Below are 16,385 nucleotides of genomic sequence, written 5' to 3' on the forward strand. Positions count from 1 at the left end.
TTGGGTAAGGCTTCAACCTGTGGTCCAATTTAGTCTTCCAGATAATACCTACCACCTCTAGGCCTCTTCAGGCCTCTGTTTTCAAAACAAAATCTAGGCGGAAATAGAAATGTTCACTTTCCTTGTGTTCAAGCTTCTATTACTCAACACTAGAAGGACTGACAGGGGTCCTGACAACAGGGGACATAACTTCAGAGTGTCAGCTTTCAAAAGAGATCATTTACATGCATGTACTCCAAATGGTTCAAGAACAGCTTCCAATTTACTTTGGGTATGCTGTTTAGGCGTTTTCAGGCAAATTTAACAGGAACATGAAAAGGTTAAAATGTAACTTTGATACTACTAAAATCCCCATTAAACTATCCAACTTTCATAAACAAGCACCGTTGGCTTGGTCTCTGGCCTACAAACATAACTTTTCACCACACAAATATATGATTTGGAATAATAAGGATATTAAATACAAAAATAAATCATTATTTTTACCCAAATGGTTTGATAACAATATAATTTATGTTTTTCAACTGTTAGATGCCAATAACATATTACTTTCTTATAAAGATTTTCTGGACAAATTCAACTTACCTGTAACTCCTAAAGAATATGCTACTGTGTTTGATGCGATACCACTTGGGGTTTTAGCGCTTCTCAGAAATTTTTCACCTACACAATACTCCACGTATGCCACATCTGACATATTTTTAGGTAAGTTTAATATTAGGAAAGAAAGGTGTTGTAATAAATATATTCGGAATTTAGTGTGTGCATCATCCCTTCCGAATTCAAGATTTTATTGGGCTTCTGTTTTTGAAGATATAGACTGGACAAAGGTTTGGAAGATATCTAACAAATTTTGCATTACCAACAAAGTTAAAGAAGTGTCCTTTAAAATTGTACACAAGATATATCCAGTGACACACCTTTTGAATAAGAGATTTAAACTGAATATTGATCCCAAATGTGTTTTTTGTGTTACTGAGGATGAAACTATCATTCTTTGTTTTGCAATTGTATTTATACTAAATCCTTTTGGTCTGCTTTGGTTCGTCATATTCATAACATAACAGGTCATGTTATAACAATTAATAGCTTTGATATAATTTTTTATTTTATCAATCCAGATGTTGATTCGGATTGTATTTATTTTATCCAACTACTGATTCTGATGGGTAAATTTCATATTAATAAATGTAAGTGATCATTGTCCAAGCCAAATTTCACACACTTTATTAATGACTTTAACATGTACACTATGTCTTTATGCAACATTTTAAATACAAAAGCAGGGAAAACATGTGCTATCGTAAAGAAATATAACTTTGACTTAATTATGCATTATCTGGATTTTTATTTTTATTTATTTATATATATATTTTTTTATGTATCTTCTTTGTTATGTATGTGGCTACTTATTTGTTGTATTTTTTCTTGCATAATAAAAAAAAATAAAAAATAAAAAATAAACAGGACGAACAGAATCCTTTGACCGCCATTGCTGTAAGTTTTCACAATTCATATTTCAGCTAAACAGTACATGTATGTAGTACATGTAGTACAGTACATGTCCTGTATGTATCCTTATTCTATAAGTATAACTTATTTTAGAGTTCTTTCCCCTGGAGCAGATTTCATGTTCCAACCGAGGGGGGCTTTCGCTGTCTTGGTGTGTGGGGCTGCATCAAATACCCCTTTTTTGCTCTGTTAAATTGCTGCACCAGTCCACACTTGACCGGTGGGGATCTCATTCTATTATGACTATAACTGTTAGCTGCTCCTGGCATTCTCTGATCCCTGCTCCCCTCTCTCTGCCCCCCCCCCCCCCCCCACACACACACACATCCCTTGTGGTGTGGGGGGTTTGAGCTGTCAGCACCTGCCTGGTCGTCGGTCGGCCAACGCTGGACCTGGTCGCGAGTCTCCCGGTCCTGTCCTACATCTATAAAGTTGAACAATGGATTTTGGTGTTTCAAAACCCATTGACACTGTATGTTTAGCCTGTGTTCTGCTCCTCTCCCTCACCAACTGTCTCTGGAGGAGGGGATCCCTCTCTGAATTGCTCCTCCCAAGGTTTCTTCCATTTTTTCTCCTGTTGGGAGTTTTTCTGGGAGTTTTTCCTTGTCTTCCTTGAGGGTTTAGGTTGGTTGAAGGGCAGTTCTATGGGCATATGTGAAGCCCTCCAGTCACCACTGGAGGGCAGTGGTGACTGATAGGAGGGCAGTTTCTGTGGAGTGGCCGATTGGTTGGGGTCAAGCAGGTTGTTCTGAGAGAGAAAGTTTGACAGTTGGTTAGATACAGCGCGTTCAATTGTTTTAGAAAAGCAGGGTAGCAGTGATACTGGTCTGTAGTTCTGGAGGACGGCTGGGTTAAGGGAGGGTTTTTTTGAGTAGAGGGCTAACTCTGGCCTGTTTGAAGGCAGAGGGGAAAGTGCCGGAAGTAAGAGAAGAGTTAAGGACATGGAGAATATAAGTTATGATGGAGGGTAAGATGGTTTGAAAGAGAGGGGAGGGGACTGGTTCAGGGGGACAGGAGGTGGGGCGATGAGAAAGAATGAGGTCAGAGATCTCTGCCTCGGAAAGGGGAGAGAAAGAGTTTAAACATTTAGTTGAGTCAGTCATAGAGGGTGAGTGGGTAGGAACGGTGGCCACAGGGAACTGGCTGCTAATGGCAGCGACTTTTTCCTCAAAAAAGGAGGAGAAGTCGTCTGCCGACAGGGAGGAGGGGCGGGCGGGGGAGGTGAGTTAAGAAGGGTGGAGAAGGTAGAGAAAAGTTTGTGAGGATTTGAGGCAGAGTTAATTTTGTTCAGGAAGTAGTGGGTTTTAGCACCAGTTATGTGAGCAGAGAAGGATTTAAAGAGGGAGTGATACTTATCAAGGTCCAGACCGTCTTTGGACTTGCGCCATCTCCTCTCAGCTGCCCGAAGGGTGGACCGTTCTTCACAAATAACATCCATGAGCAATGGGCAGGAGGGAGAAGATCGTGCAGGCCTGGTTGACAGGGGACAGAGTGTCAAGTAATCCAGTTAATATGGATAACAGGGTGTTGGTGGCAGTGTCAGTGGGGTGGGACGTGAACTCGTCAATGGGAGGGAGGATGTTATAATGGAGGAGAAGTGGGAGGGGATAGGGAGCGGAGGTTGCGACGGAAAGTTACGAGGGGAGGGGAGGTAGGAGGAGTTGGAGGGAGAGAGACAGATAATTGGATAAAGAAGTGATCAGAAATGTGCAGTGGGGTTACAGATGTTAAGTCAGTGATACAGTTACGTGTCAGGATGAGGTCGAGCTGTTTTCCTGCCTTGTGGGTCCCCGGTGTGTTCAGCAGCATCAGGTCGAAAGAAGTCAGGAGAGACATGAAGTCGACGGCCTGCGTTCCTTTGAGGTGGATGTTGAAGTCCCCAAGGATTATCCGCGGGGTTCCATTATCCGGGAGGACGCTGAGGAGCATGTCCAGCTCTTTATCAAAGTTGGCAAGCGGTCCAGGTGGGCGATAGAGGACAACTAAGATTGCTTTGATAGGATCAGTTAGCATCACATAGTGGTGTTCAAATGATTTGGCGGTGACAGAGAGTGGGGTGGATGTGTATTTAATATGTAGGGAAAGAAGCAAACCTGTCCCACCACCTCGCCCAGTTGAGCGGGGTGAGTGAGAGAACGAGTGGTTGACGGAGAGAGCAGCTGGAGTTGCTGCTCTGGGCGAATCCATGTCTCTGTCAGCGCAAGGGCATGAAGAGAAGCATGGGATGCGAACGCCGGGGTGAAGTCTGCCTTGTTCACAGCAGACTGGCAGTTCCAGAGCCCTATAGAAAGAGAGAGGGCAGGTGGAGAAGATCTGGATAGGTAGTGAAGGTTACAAGTGGACCTATGGGCATATGTATGGGCATATGTGAAGCCCTCTGTGACATGCTTGCGTGTAAAAAGGGCTATACAAATAAATTTGATTTGGACCGTATATACTTTGTGACATATGTATGTCTGCGAGTGGTGTAATGGACGGGAATGCTGAAGAAACACATGCTAGCTATGAATATGTTCTAGGTAGAATAGAATAAAAGTATATTTTAGAATTTACTTTTTAAATTGTTTAATTTTTTAGTTTGTTAGTTCCTAGGATTAGTTATACTACTGTACTTTTATACTTTTTGATTGTAGATCCGTGTATGTTTATTGTTTGCACCTTCTGGCCACAGTAAACTATGTGTTTGTGTAAACCTACATGGCGAATAAAACCAAATTCTGATTCTGAACATTTGATGGATTGACCGAGGTTCCTCTTATTGACACACAAAACAACAACCTTTCACAAACATTGCTTTAGCCAGTTACGGGACCAAAAAGCTAGATATTCAATGGTGCATCAATGACACACACAGTGAATTGTAATTCCACAGAATTTCATTTAAATTGGTTGGTTCTCACTAAACCGTGGAATATGTAAAATGTTAGTAAATATAGATATTGTTGCAGATCCGTGTAAAGACAAAGTATCCTGCCTCCACAATTGCAAGTCCCCTTTCCACCATTGTTGCTGTTCCTGTGTAGCTAACTACAGGACTTCCCTTCACTGATTATCAAACAGTAATTTAGCTTGAAATGTTCATCCCTACTGCATTTCCCAAACAGTTGGCAGCAGTAGCAAGGCAAGTTTATTTGTATAGCACATTTCAACAACAAGGCAATTCAAAGTGCTTCACATAAAACCACTAAAAGCATCAAAACATAATGCAAAAGAAAACAAGATTTAAGAACATTCAATAAAACATTCAAAATAGTCAAAAAGCAAGTAATAAAAATAAAAGTTGCAGTGAAGTTTTTTTTTTTAAATGCAGAAGTGAGATGCAGAAATTGATATCCTTGAATCTGGTTCAATTAAAAGCAACAGCAAACAGTAAAGTCTTCAATCTGGATTTAAAGGACCTGAGGGTCTCAGCAGACCTGCATCTTTCAGGTACCTTGTTCCAGGTATGTGGTGCAGAAAAACTGAACGCTCCTTCTCCATGTTTAGTTCTGACTCTTGGAACACAAAGTAGACCAGTCCCAGATGACCTGAGGGGTCGGGAAGGTTCATAAAGTAGCATCAGATCACAAATGTATTTAGGCCCTAAACCATTCAGTGCTTTATAAACCAGCAGCAGGATTTTGAAGTCAATTCTTTGTTGGACAGGAAGCCAATGCAAAGACCTCAGAACTGGAGTGGTGATCCACTTTCTTGGTCTTAGTGAGGACTCGAGCTGCAGCGTTCTGAATCAGCTGCAGCTTTCTGATTGACTTTTTACAGAGACATGTGAACACACCGTTACAGTAGTCGAGTCTACTGAAGATAAATGCATGGACAAGTTTCTCCAAATCCTGTTGAGACATAAGTCCCTGCCTCCTGACTGTGAATCAGCTTAATGTGTAGCTTTAGCTTTACTGTCGATTGTGCTCATTTCAGGCAAAGCTGTATTGGTCCTCACCCAGCCTTCTTTCTTCATCCAGCCCTTCATCCTTGGACCCTGTTTGTCCACTTAAGCAGGTACAACCAGGCTTGCCATACAGACTTTTTGACATCATGTCACTGTGGAGAAGAAGTTTTACTGCAAGTTGTTTTGTACTACAATAGTTTCAATCACAGCTTTAACAAATACCATTGAGTGAATTATGGTTGTAGTATAAATTATTAAACAACAATTACATGTATTTATTCACTAGAAGAGCATAGCTGGAGCAGAGGGAGGACGGGAGAGTGACTATCATCAACAATGAAGAGTTGTAGAAAAGTTTTAAAGCGATACATACAAATCGAGTTCCTCCATCGCCAGAAATCGATCAAATGACGATTATGAGCCTGTTTTAGCTATCTAGTCTGAAGTGTCTCAGCCAGGTGCTTATCAGATGTCAAATATATAATAATATGAACAAGGACGTCTACATATCTCTGATAAAAGAATAAAACGTAAAATATAAATGTGGACCATAGCCTATTATTTCCTCTCTCTGACTTAAGTTCCCTCCCATTGCAACGCCCTCGAAGTACAGAACTGGCCTCCTTCACGTCCGCTTACTCAAAATAAACATCCCGGCGCTGTGCAAGCAGAACCATTCTCACTACTGTTTTCTACGTAACGGTATCATAATGTCAGGAAGAGGCAAAGGAGGTAAAGGACTCGGAAAAGGAGGCGCCAAGCGTCATCGCAAGGTTCTCCGTGATAACATCCAGGGCATCACCAAGCCCGCCATCCGCCGCCTGGCTCGCCGAGGTGGCGTGAAACGTATTTCAGGCTTGATCTACGAAGAGACACGCGGTGTGCTGAAGGTGTTCTTGGAGAACGTCATCCGTGATGCCGTGACCTACACCGAGCACGCTAAAAGGAAGACCGTGACCGCCATGGACGTGGTCTACGCTCTGAAGCGCCAGGGACGTACTCTGTACGGTTTCGGCGGTTAAATCAACATCAAGTTAACAAATCGAGGTTCAACACAAAGGCTCTTTTAAGGGCCACCCACATGTTATGCATCAGAGACTTTATTTCCATATTCCGGGTGTTGAGTGTCTAAATTGAGTGGAGCCTTGTGAAACGAATTGTATATCATCTATTTATCCTAGGTGAATAAAACTCAATGAACAATACTGAGTTGATGAGTTTACTTTCGTCCCCCAGTTTTAGGCGCATTTGAACTCTGTTTCAATGTCAGTCTAGGCTAGAAAATCAATGTATCGCTAATAAAGCAGCGGTTATAATGACAATTACTGAAAGTTTCGTTCAAATTCTATTTCGGTGGTCATGGCGTATCACAATCATTTGAACCAATGGTATTGTAAAGGGGTTCATTATTCAGGCTTCAACTGTTTGCAGGCTACTTGGGCTATGGCATCTATAAATGAGTTATATTAGCTGAACAGGGCGAGAGAGCGTTTGACCGAGATGTATCGGTCTGTACTTAGCGTGCCTTTAGATATGAGCATCTGCTCAATGAATGCCTTATTAAAACGTGGTGTAGATAACATTGACCAAGCCCTGGATGCATGGGGGTTTCGCGTGGTACTGCAACAAAACGAAGCTTCTGACGTCAATAACCACGTGTTTCTGGTTAAACTAGGCGGTAAACTGCCCAGGGAGTTGGGCTTAACTTCCGAGCTTGATTCTTTGAAGTGTAAAAGGTACATTGAAGTGTAAAAATGTTTCAAATATTTCCTTTAAGTAATCATGACTGTCGGTTTATGATTACTGAAGGGTAAGGGGGTCGGTACATCCCATGCATACGCAGTAGATTTCAGAACAGCTTGCAAAAGTCACTTCTCAGCTGTGTGCAGCGACTAGCAGGAGGCGTGCCTCAAAATTTGCATGTCTCTACATGCAAATATACCCGGTAACCTACCCCTCTACTCATCATTCGTTCCTGAGAAGCAACGATATTGACAATGCCTGAGCCAGCAAAGACCGCGCCCAAGAAGGGCTCCAAGAAAGCCGTTTCCAAGACCGCCGTGAAGGGCGGCAAGAAGCGCAGAAAGTCCAGGAAGGAGAGCTACGCCATCTACGTGTACAAGGTACTGAAGCAGGTCCACCCCGACACCGGCATCTCCTCCAAGGCCATGGGAATCATGAACTCATTCGTCAACGATATTTTCGAGCGTATCGCCGGAGAGTCGTCTCGCCTGGCTCATTACAACAAGCGATCAACCATCACTTCCAGGGAGATCCAGACCGCTGTCCGCCTTCTGCTCCCCGGTGAGCTGGCCAAGCACGCCGTGTCCGAGGGCACCAAGGCAGTAACCAAGTACACCAGCTCCAAGTAAACGGGCGTCCCTTCAAATTCACCACAAAGGCTCTTTTAAGAGCCACCCACTTGTGTCTTCAATTGAGAAAAATCCATTGCACTTGTTGAATGTATGGATTGTTTTAATATGAAGAATAAATATCGTTGTGAACCGGGACAAGTTGGTCTACTCTTCTGTTAAGCCAAAGCTGTATTCTTACCTGTCACTACCTTTAAACACCATGTAGTTGCCTACATCAGTTTTTCCAGTGTTATGGTGGATCAGCCCTGAATAGGCTCTGATTGTTGAGTTCACCATGGATAATTTTCCGGTCAGGTTAATGATTCAACGTGTGTCAGTCCATTTAGCAGACGTTTTTACCCAAAGCCACGTACAAATGGAACTTGTGAGTAGTAGGCTTCTGCAGAACCCCAAGTGTATCGTTTTACAGTATTACCGTAGCTAGTCAAGGAACAGGCTGTATTTACTAACCACATCTCAGCTACCAGGCGCGGTGAAAAAACGAGACAAATACCACAGTGAAAACAGTGTTCTCAATAGCTGAAGCACAGCAAAACATCTCGATAACAATGTATGATGAACACATACTATACCACAGTGCAATATACTAACGTCTAGATTCCTCAACAATAATCTTCCAATGGTCTTTACAGTATGTGCCTGTGTAGCCCATGTTATGGAAAAAAATCTTGGGGGAATTAGATATGAATTATCGATATATTTGCATATCACCGATTATTCTTTACACATGTAGGTCAACATATTAATGAGTGCATACTAAACAAAGTTGTTTTTTAATAGTAATCATGTGCCGTTGGCAACACTGTTGTTCATCTCCTGGCAGTGGCTGCAATGTCATTGGGCGCGCGACTTCAGAGTTAGTGGAGAGAGACGAAAATATCTAAAAACAAGTACAACGAAGTTTATGATATGAGTTGAATGTAACCAAGTTATCAAACAGTAGAGTATCAAACTCGAAACCCGAAAGGATGTCAACTTAGATTGGAGCATCAATCGAATAAAGACTTCTGAATTGGATATCCTGGTTGGTTCTAGCTGTTAAAAACTCGTCAAAGGTCAACTCTTCATCTGCAGCATCGTTGCTGTATGGACTTTTAACTCTGATGATAGAATGTGCAGCAGATTCCGAAACACAAACACTTATTCAGCCTAATGAGAGAAATAAAAAGTCCTCAGGATTTATGCATTCCCCATCACCAACAACATGGACATTCACTAAGGAGTCCGGCTCACTGTGCAGGTAGACCAGACACACACTATCCACATAATACAGTCACGCTGTAGGCTACTGTCAGTTGTACAGTAAGACCTGTGTCCTTGTAGAGGAGAACAATCCATTGCACTTGTTTGACTGTATGGCGTGTTTCAACATGAAGCATAAACATATTTGTGAACCGGGACAGGTTTATTCTTCTGTACAGCCCAAAGTGTATATTCTTACCCGTAACCATCTTTAAACATCATATAATTGCTTAAAAAAATCATGATGGTGGATCACGCCTGAGACGTTTTTACCCAAAGCCACGTACAAATGGAACTTGTGAGTAGTAGGCTGCTGCAGAATCCCAAGTGTATCACGGTTTTGCCGTAGCCAGTCAAGGAACAGGCTGTATTTACTCATCTCAGCTACCAGGCGCGGTGAACAAACGGAACAAATACCACAGTGAAAACGATGTCTAAATAGCTCAAGCACCGCAAAACAACATCTCGATAACTATGTATGATGAGCACAAATACTATACTACAGTGCAATACTAACGTCTAGATCCCCCAACAAAATTATTCACATGGTGTTTACAGTATGTGCCTGTGTAGCCCAGGTTATGGGAGACAATCTTGAAGGAATTATCGATTCATATCACCGATCATACTTTCCACTCATGTAATAAGTGAATACTAAACAATGGCGGTTGTTTTATTTAATTATTAGAAATCATGTGCAGTTGGCACCACTGTTGCAGCTGCGTAGTTTGTCTCGTGGCTGCTATGTCATCGGGCGCGCAACTTCAGTGTCAGTCCTGTAGTGGAGAGGCACGAATGGAGAGACGAAAATATCTAAAAACAAGTACAATGAAGTTTATGATTGGAATGTAATGCAACCGAGTTGTCAAAGAGTAGAGTATCAAGCACAAAACCGAAAGGATGTAAACTTGGAGCTAAGATTGGAGCATCAATCGAATAAAGACTTCTGAATAGGATATCCTGGCTGGTTCTAGTTGTTGAAGACTCGTCAAAGGTCAACTCTTAATCACTCTCCTCACCGGCTCGTCATCTGCAGCATAGTTGCTGTCTGGAATTCTAATTTTGCTGACAGAATATGCAGCGGAATCCGAAACACAAACACGTATCCAGCCTAATGAGAGAAACAAAAAAAGTCCTCACGACTTATGCATTCCCCATCACCAACAACATGGACATTCACTAAGGAGTCCGGCTCACTGTGCAGGTAGACCAGACACACACTATCCACATAATACAGTCACGCTGTAGGCTACTGTCAGTTGTACAGTAAGACCTGTGTCCTTGTAGATTAAAAACTATAGGGGAAGGAGAGCGATTGGGAGACCAAGATTTCCCCGACCTCCACCCCCGGTCTTCAGCCACACACTGTGTTTTGTATTCCCCAAAATGCACCCCCTTTAAAGTCCCTGGTACACCAGCTGTGTATTCTAAGCAGTTACGTTTCTCGGCAGATTATTTTTTTCACTGGAAAAGGTTTGCTCGTTGTCAACGCCAGCAATTTTAGACACTATTGGGAGCAAATGGCACAGACAACAAGGTGCGCACAGCTCCCTCAGCAAGGCGAACGGCGATGATTTGAGCCGGCCACAACAAAACACAGAGTGCCTCCGGTCCACATAACGTCTTATTTTTAACGTTAAAAAGGCTGCTCGTGGCCCAATTTACATTTAGTCATTTAGTAGACGCTCTTATCCAGAGCGACTTACAGTAAGTACAGGGACATTCCCCCCAAGGCAAGTAGGGTGAAGTGCCTTGCCCAAGGACACAACGTCTCGTTTATTAAAGTACAGCGTTTTCTTCAAGAGTTTCCAAGAGTGTGAAAAAACTAAGATTTCCCAAGGCTTACACAGGCAAATCAAGCCAGATAAAAAGAAAAGAACATTACCTAGCTTGCTTTACCGAGAAATGGTTACTAATGGTTACCAACAACAATGAGACTTTAAGCGGCCAATGGGAACACAAACATCCAAATACACAAGAAAGGGCTGAATACCACTTATTGCCCTATGAGAACACTGAACAGAATGAATGCATGTAACATTACAAGTGTTGTGAAATGTCGCTGAAAGATTTGAACAAACAGAAATGTTAGTATGATCCCATCATGCTGTCTATCTGCAGGTGCGCAGGGAGATCTGCCCCCCCCCCCCCCCCCATCCCCACCCTCCAGGAGAGACACAGGGCCCCCCAGTCCACCCAGCATGGACAGCAAACGCTCCACCACCCCCCTGTCTGTAAGTTACCCACTTGTATAAACCATAAATGTAGTATGGAGAGCATGGTCTGAAAACAGGTATCAACTGATGTCTCTCTCCCCCACACACACCTTTTAGGAGGGTTCTCTTTCAGGGCTCCAGTCCCAGACACCCTCTGTCCCAGCTGCTAGGAAGGAGCTGAGAGCTGCAGGTAACACACACACATACAAAATGTTCCATATAGCCAGAAACATAACATATTAGATTAGTAGTAACTGGTGTGTGTGCATGTGTGTCAGGCTGCCTACCAGAGGACAAGAGAAGAGTGCTCTGTCAGTTAGCTGCGATCAGTAGAAAGCTGCGCAGCAAACAGAAACGTGTGAAGGGACAGTTGATGCTCTCAGAGTGGGAAGAGCTGGACTGTCTCATGAGTGACAGGTAACACCCTCCACTACTGTAATGACAGAAGGTGACTATGGTAGGGTCTGTGCACGTGTCCCACAGGACAGTTTTTCTCATGCTGGTGTGTGTGTGTGCGTGTGTTCCATGTGTGTGTGTATCCAGGCGTAGGGAGCGCCCCGAGGTGGATATGGAGTTGGAGTCAGAAAGTGTCTCCATCTGTAAGGCTTTATTATATCCGTCTGCATTTCACATGTATTCTGCGTGAATAAAACACAAGATAAATGCTGAGTTCCATATTGTGTAAGGTCAGATATCAATGTGATGACATATCTTTATATAATTTGGCCTACTTCTTATCTCAAAATATATACAATATTTGACATTTAATATTTCAGTTAGTCGATGAGCAAAGCTAGTTCAGGCAGGGCAATCGGGCAGCGCGCGTCATCCACTCACTACCACACGTGTGTAGCCAGCGCGAGCCCATTGGGCCACGTTTGATAAGACGGCCTCAAAGGCCGAGCGGATACGCACACACTCACCCCGGTTGTTGTATGATCCGTGCTGCTGCCGCCCTCCACCATCCCCTTCTCCCCCTTGCTGTCTGTATGTTCTATCCTTCATGGGGATTATGTCTCTATGGTCGCTTCCTTTAGATTATCCACTCCCCCAAAATCAAATCTATGTCCATGTCATGGTATCAATAAATGCTCAAATCTAATACGTGATTGTCTTGACTGAACTTAATATTAAGTTAATGATTGTATATACTTGTTGCTGGCAATGATCAACAAGAGCGCCATTACCGAAGTGTCCAGTTGTTGTCGTAGCTGACCTTGTTGTTTGTTCCCTGCCCAGACCCCATGGGCGACACTTACCCGGTGCCCCGTCCCCCTGAACAGAAGCCCCCCCAGATGTCTTCCAGAGGGAGGAACAGGCTGGCCAAGAACAACAAATTGCACAAAGGAATTTCAGATATCTATCCATGTTAGAAATGCGGAGAGAATTCCTCATAATAATATGTTTCTTTCAACTGGAGCGAGGTTTAGGGAATACTGGTACAGAGTTTGATCATTAAGTATGAGAGGCTAAATCTCTTCAGGTTTAGGACAGGGAGGCTTCCAGATGACGACATCCTGTCAAGGTGTGGTTGAAGAAGGTGAACCCAAAAGCAGGGAGAGGCCATACAGGATCAACGCTAAAAGCATACTGACACGTAAAGACGCAACCACGCAACAAGGACTGACAAAGGGAGCAACTAGATATTACCAGCAACTTACCATATATACAGAATATATAAACAGAATGACCAAACTAACCAAATATACTCATAGAATGACCAAACTAACCATATATACACACAGAAGGACCAAACAAACGAAAGCCTCACACAACAGGTGGGTTCACAGGAGACATACGCATCTTACTCACACAAAGAAGAATGGAGTCAAGTGGACTGTCATGTGCTTGGGTTTTCAACAGAGAAGAAGTTAATGATGATGATGATGACACCGATTGTAAGTATATCCCCTAACTGCTGGTGTCTCCCCTAGGATACCTGTGTGATTATTATGATGAGGAAGTCTCCAGGTCTATCTCCGAGGCTCGGACCAATTTTTGCTATTTGATTTTCTTCATTTCTTTCATCTTTTCATGAAAGTGTCAATCTTGTGCTTGTATATACCTCCCATAAATAAATCCATGCTTGAAATCAGTGTGTGTTGACTTGTATCTATTGTTTGTTGGCACAATTACATACATTAGTGTCATTATCGCAAACCTGAAAATAATCACAGCCATGGTGAACCTTGGTGAAAAATGTTTATAAGGTTAGAAATGGTGGTGGGTGTTTTATAGTGAGAAGGCAAACTCTTAAGAGACTGATGTTGGTATCTTACAATACCACAAAGCTACTGTTGATCTGTCTAGTGTCAGTTGAGGGCTGCGGGTCCTTTCAATACCTCTTGGCTGTGCAAAGGACAGCTATTTCACATCTCTTTTCTTAACCATTTATTTTCTTACTTGAAAATGCCAAGGCCGTTGGAGGAGTTGGTATTAATGTCAAGATACCCAAAAGAAGGCAACAACTGAATTGCAAGCCAACTCTTCAAGTGCCGAGGAGGTGAAAACGGCCATTTTATTATATTATTAATTATCAATTGTCTCATTACTTTACGTGTACTTGAAGCAAAATGGTTGCCTAATGCCTAAATGTATTGTGTTTCAATTTAGCTTATGTTGGGGATATCACCAATCCTCTGAACAACTCAAGCTTAATGGTATTTCAGTTTGTCAAGCTTGAAAACAGGTCATTTTGAACTTAACAGAAGGGTTAATACTTCAAACATCTGGTTGTACAATAATCATGTCCTATCACAAACTGATGAAACATTGGACACACAGTGTCCAATGTCACAGTGGACTATTGAGCAGACTGCAGCCTATTATCCGCGCTGCTGAAAAGGTGATCGGCTGCAATCTGCCTACCCTCCAGGGCCCCGAGGCGAGCAAGGACGATTGTGGCCGACTCCTCCCACCCTGGACACTGTTCCAGCTATTCCCCTCCGGCAGAAGGCCGGGGTCCATCAGGACCAAAACGTCATGCCAAAAGAAGTTTCTTCCCACCCACTGCTGGCCTCTTTAACAAGGCCAGCAGTGGAGGACTCACACTGACATAACACTTGTATCTATTATACACATATAGTCCATCCACCACCTATTTGCACGTTATATTGCACCATTTTATATTGATATTATTTATATTCTTACATCTTGTTAGCTCTCGTATTAAACTTTACATATTCTACTTTTAAAATTAAGATCCACATTATTGAATGCACCTTCCTGCCACAGTAAATTGTGTAATCCTACATGGAAATAAAGCCAATTTGAGAAGAAAAGGCCTTGATCCTAGTTTGCATTTCAAGTGCCAGCAATAATTACTCAGACATAAGAACACTATGACCAAGACGTTTGACACAGAAGGCATTTGTCTTTTGGTTTAAACAGTGAAGTGGCTCTTAAAAGAGCCTTTGTGGGTTTCGAGATCACAGACAAGTCGACAAGTCTAGGCGCGCTCTCCGCGGATGCGGCGGGCCAGCTGGATGTCCTTGGGCATGATGGTGACCCTCTTGGCGTGGATGGCGCACAGGTTGGTGTCCTCGAACAGACCGACCAGGTAAGCCTCGCTGGCCTCCTGCAGAGCCATCACAGCGGAGCTCTGGAAACGCAGGTCAGTCTTGAAGTCCTGGGCGATTTCCCTCACCAGGCGCTGGAAAGGCAGCTTGCGAATAAGCAGCTCGGTAGACTTCTGGTAACGACGGATCTCTCTCAGAGCCACGGTCCCGGGCCTGTAACGATGGGGCTTCTTCACGCCACCGGTAGCTGGCGCGCTCTTACGAGCAGCCTTGGTAGCAAGCTGCTTCCTCGGGGCTTTGCCACCGGTAGATTTACGAGCGGTCTGCTTGGTTCTGGCCATGATACTTGTCTTCTCGTCTCCGAGTTGAAGTGAAGTCCTAGTAGAAAGAATAAGTACAAGTTTATATCGTCGGTTTGTCGTCCGCTGATTGGACTTCTCTCCCGAGCAGACTGATTGGAAGACCGTCGACACCTTCTCCTTTGGCAATTGGACGCGGGGACCTAGCGTCCGTTCCCGCCCACACTTGAAACCTTCTGGCTCCGCTCTAATCCTTCGCACTGCTGCGCCCAGTGGCGGGCACGTAATCGTTTAATGAATAAGTACATTAATAAACATGCGGCCTAAATTCATTCTTGCATTTAAAATCGACCTTGTTCACACCAATGACAAACTGAACATACAGTATTAAATGATGTCAAATTACTGCGCATATTAACCCAAAGTAATCCAGCATTTTCTTGACCATTCCTATGGGATGCGCCCTGGCTTATACATGTAGAATGAACAGCACAGCAAACCATGTAGGTTTACTTACAGTGGGAGAATTTATAAAAGTGGTTCCAGCGTGGCGATAGTCTTATTCTATTATTGATTGCGGCTTTTAATTGACCGAGTCCAATACAACACTATCTAGTGAGAAGTTAAAAACAATGCGCTTTTGAAGAGTGTAGTGGGTGGCTCTTAAAAGAGCCTTTGGGGAAAGTGAAACCAAGGTTTAGTCTTTACTTGGCCTTAACGGCCTTCTCGGTCTTCTTGGGGAGAAGCACCGCCTGGATGTTGGGCAACACTCCACCTTGAGCGATCGTAACGCCACCGAGGAGTTTGTTGAGCTCCTCGTCGTTGCGGACGGCCAGCTGCAGGTGACGGGGAATGATGCGGGTCTTCTTGTTGTCACGAGCCGCGTTGCCGGCCAACTCCAGGATCTCAGCGGTGAGGTACTCCAGGACTGCTGCCAGGTAGACGGGTGCACCAGCTCCCACACGCTGCGCATAGTTGCCCTTGCGGAGAAGCCTGTGAACACGACCCACGGGGAACTGGAGCCCAGCGCGGGACGACCTGGTCTTGGCCTTAGCCCTGGCTTTTCCTCCGGTTTTGCCTCTTCCGCTCATCTTCGTGATATTGCTGTTCAAACGAGTAGCTTAAAGCGTCTGTCGCAATACAGACTTTATAGGCTAGCTGATGGTAAACGGCTTTCATTGGTCACAATTTCGGTTGGGTCTCGATCCATTCGTAGGTGGCGACAAACTCGGGGGTGGAGCCATTCTCTCTCCCGCAGAAGGCGCGATTGGTCGTCTCGTCTACCCACCCTCATCACCTCTCTTTGTTCATCCAGTCGGTCCTCGTTTAAGGCGCCA

The 16,385-nt window shown here is 43.8% G+C and overlaps 4 protein-coding genes and 2 long non-coding RNA genes across 6 annotated transcripts; 3 read left to right on the forward strand and 3 right to left on the reverse strand.

The window, feature by feature from the left end:
• Positions 1 to 3,537: 3,537 nt before the first annotated feature.
• LOC134022029 (uncharacterized) lies at positions 3,538 to 5,550 on the reverse strand. Its single transcript, XR_009930609.1, has 3 exons — positions 5,450 to 5,550; positions 4,946 to 5,039; positions 3,538 to 3,793 (listed from the first exon to the last, which is right to left on the reverse strand). It is a non-coding gene; the product is annotated as an uncharacterized LOC134022029 (long non-coding RNA).
• A 517-nt stretch (positions 5,551 to 6,067) lies between these two features.
• On the forward strand, positions 6,068 to 6,679 carry LOC134022023 (histone H4). Its single transcript, XM_062463186.1, has one exon. The coding sequence runs from the start codon at positions 6,109 to 6,111 to the stop codon at positions 6,418 to 6,420; it is 312 nt and encodes a 103-aa protein (XP_062319170.1). The 5' UTR covers positions 6,068 to 6,108; the 3' UTR covers positions 6,421 to 6,679.
• Positions 6,680 to 7,374: 695 nt separating this feature from the next.
• LOC134022017 (histone H2B-like) lies at positions 7,375 to 7,902 on the forward strand. Its single transcript, XM_062463179.1, has one exon. The coding sequence runs from the start codon at positions 7,396 to 7,398 to the stop codon at positions 7,768 to 7,770; it is 375 nt and encodes a 124-aa protein (XP_062319163.1). The 5' UTR covers positions 7,375 to 7,395; the 3' UTR covers positions 7,771 to 7,902.
• A 3,297-nt stretch (positions 7,903 to 11,199) lies between these two features.
• Positions 11,200 to 11,597, forward strand: LOC134022027 (uncharacterized). The gene is made up of 3 exons (XR_009930607.1): positions 11,200 to 11,249; positions 11,349 to 11,421; positions 11,510 to 11,597. It is a non-coding gene; the product is annotated as an uncharacterized LOC134022027 (long non-coding RNA).
• Positions 11,598 to 14,625: 3,028 nt separating this feature from the next.
• On the reverse strand, positions 14,626 to 15,099 carry LOC134022009 (histone H3). Its single transcript, XM_062463171.1, has one exon. The coding sequence runs from the start codon at positions 15,088 to 15,090 to the stop codon at positions 14,680 to 14,682; it is 411 nt and encodes a 136-aa protein (XP_062319155.1). The 5' UTR covers positions 15,091 to 15,099; the 3' UTR covers positions 14,626 to 14,679.
• A 610-nt stretch (positions 15,100 to 15,709) lies between these two features.
• Positions 15,710 to 16,158, reverse strand: LOC134022015 (histone H2A). The gene has a single exon (XM_062463176.1). The coding sequence runs from the start codon at positions 16,137 to 16,139 to the stop codon at positions 15,753 to 15,755; it is 387 nt and encodes a 128-aa protein (XP_062319160.1). The 5' UTR covers positions 16,140 to 16,158; the 3' UTR covers positions 15,710 to 15,752.
• Between the last annotated feature and the right edge of the window lie 227 nt (positions 16,159 to 16,385).

This window comes from Osmerus eperlanus, chromosome 6 (genome assembly GCF_963692335.1).
Source record: "Osmerus eperlanus chromosome 6, fOsmEpe2.1, whole genome shotgun sequence".
Lineage (NCBI taxonomy): Eukaryota > Metazoa > Chordata > Actinopteri > Osmeriformes > Osmeridae > Osmerus > Osmerus eperlanus.

Bases quoted from the DNA above. Each gene is read 5' to 3' on its own strand.
- LOC134022023 (XM_062463186.1), top strand. From the start codon at position 6,109: ATGTCAGGAAGAGGCAAAGGAGGTAAAGGACTCGGAAAAGGAGGCGCC.
- LOC134022009 (XM_062463171.1), bottom strand. From the start codon at position 15,090: ATGGCCAGAACCAAGCAGACCGCTCGTAAATCTACCGGTGGCAAAGCC.
- LOC134022015 (XM_062463176.1), bottom strand. From the start codon at position 16,139: ATGAGCGGAAGAGGCAAAACCGGAGGAAAAGCCAGGGCTAAGGCCAAG.
- LOC134022017 (XM_062463179.1), top strand. From the start codon at position 7,396: ATGCCTGAGCCAGCAAAGACCGCGCCCAAGAAGGGCTCCAAGAAAGCC.